Below are 1,299 nucleotides of genomic sequence, written 5' to 3' on the forward strand. Positions count from 1 at the left end.
AGTACAAGGCCATGTAACTTACCCTTAAATTATGTGTATTTTATATGCATACATACACAGATGGTGAAGGGGGGACCACAAGCACAAATGATAAAGCAAAATGGGCTAATACATTAACAATAGATGACTCTGGGTAAAGAGTATGTGGGTGTCAACTTTTTTCTACATTATAAACTATTTCTGAATAAAAGCCTTAAAATATGCAATCATTTTATAAAAAGAAACTTAAAAATCATTCATGTTAACTTTCTCCCAGAGGTCTACCAGTGTGTAAGAATTGGAGTCTGTCAATACAGGGGTTTGCCTACTATAACTTTATACATTAAATGAAAACAACCAGACCCCCAAACACCTCCCCTTCTGGGGATGGGTCTTACCTTCACCTCAGCAGTGCTAGATGGCTGCTGGATGGGCTGGCCCAGCTGCTTCAGTGTGCTTGGCTTCAGGCCACAAGTCCTCACAGAGGGAGTCTTATCTGAGAGAACCAGGAGCCAAATTGGTGACTTAAGTGCATTCAGAGTCACCCATCTCCATTCTCAATCCCCACTCCTGCCCCCTTCCCAGCAGACAGCTCCTCCCAGGTCTGTCTGAGCCCTTACCAGTCAGGGAAAAGGCCTGCCTAGCCCTGGGCAGTCCCATGCTGCTGCCTCGCCCCACATTAACTGGGGCTGGCAGAATTGCTCTCATGGGTCTTGCTGCAGCCAGTAATGAGGGCTTGCCCCGTGCTCTGCCTTTAAGCTCTGGATTTCTGGGCCCAGAGGTGAGAAGGTCAACTCTGAAAAAAGTAAGAAGGAAAATCTCCTGGAAATTCTGGACCAAGGGAAGAAAACCAAAACGCAATCTCCAAACAGCACTTTATTAGAGAACAGTAAAGTGGTTAAACTACCAAACTTTAGACAGATTGAATTCAAATTCAACCATCAAATAGCTATGTGGCCCTGGGCAAGTAATTTCACTCTTCTGTTAACCTCAAGTTTCAAATATGTAAAATAAGATAGTAATTACCTATATTTCATGGCGTCATTACAAAGATACAAAAGTGTAAAACAGTGTGTAATGCCAACAGCTATTGTAGTTATAACATCTAATCTGCCTCTAATTACAGCAAGTACTTAAAGTGTATCAGCCTCCCACATGAGGGCAGCTTAGAGACCCTAGAGAACAAAGTCCATGTTATCTTTATCTTTGCAGCACCAATGTTGAACACAGGGCCTGCAACAGAGGCCCCAATACACATTTGCTAAACTGACTCGTGTGTCCCAAACAAAAGGTCTAAAATGCACAGCTTCATCCTTTAAG

General features: G+C 43.0%; 1 protein-coding gene across 1 annotated transcript in view; it reads right to left on the minus strand.

Moving 5' to 3' along the window:
• The window catches only part of HMGXB3 (HMG box domain containing 3), a 69,131-nt gene that overhangs the window by 25,939 nt on the left and 41,893 nt on the right, over positions 1-1,299 (minus strand). Inside the window, exons 6-7 of the mRNA XM_012658229.1 lie at positions 600-775; positions 378-475 (exon numbers count right to left, since the gene is read on the minus strand). Of these exons, the coding sequence (XP_012513683.1) occupies positions 378-475; positions 600-775 (274 nt within the window). The remainder of the gene's footprint in view (positions 1-377; positions 476-599; positions 776-1,299) is intronic.

Source organism: Propithecus coquereli, unplaced genomic scaffold (assembly GCF_000956105.1).
Source record: "Propithecus coquereli isolate 6110/MARCELLA unplaced genomic scaffold, Pcoq_1.0 Scaffold58, whole genome shotgun sequence".
Classification (NCBI taxonomy): Eukaryota; Metazoa; Chordata; class Mammalia; order Primates; family Indriidae; genus Propithecus; species Propithecus coquereli.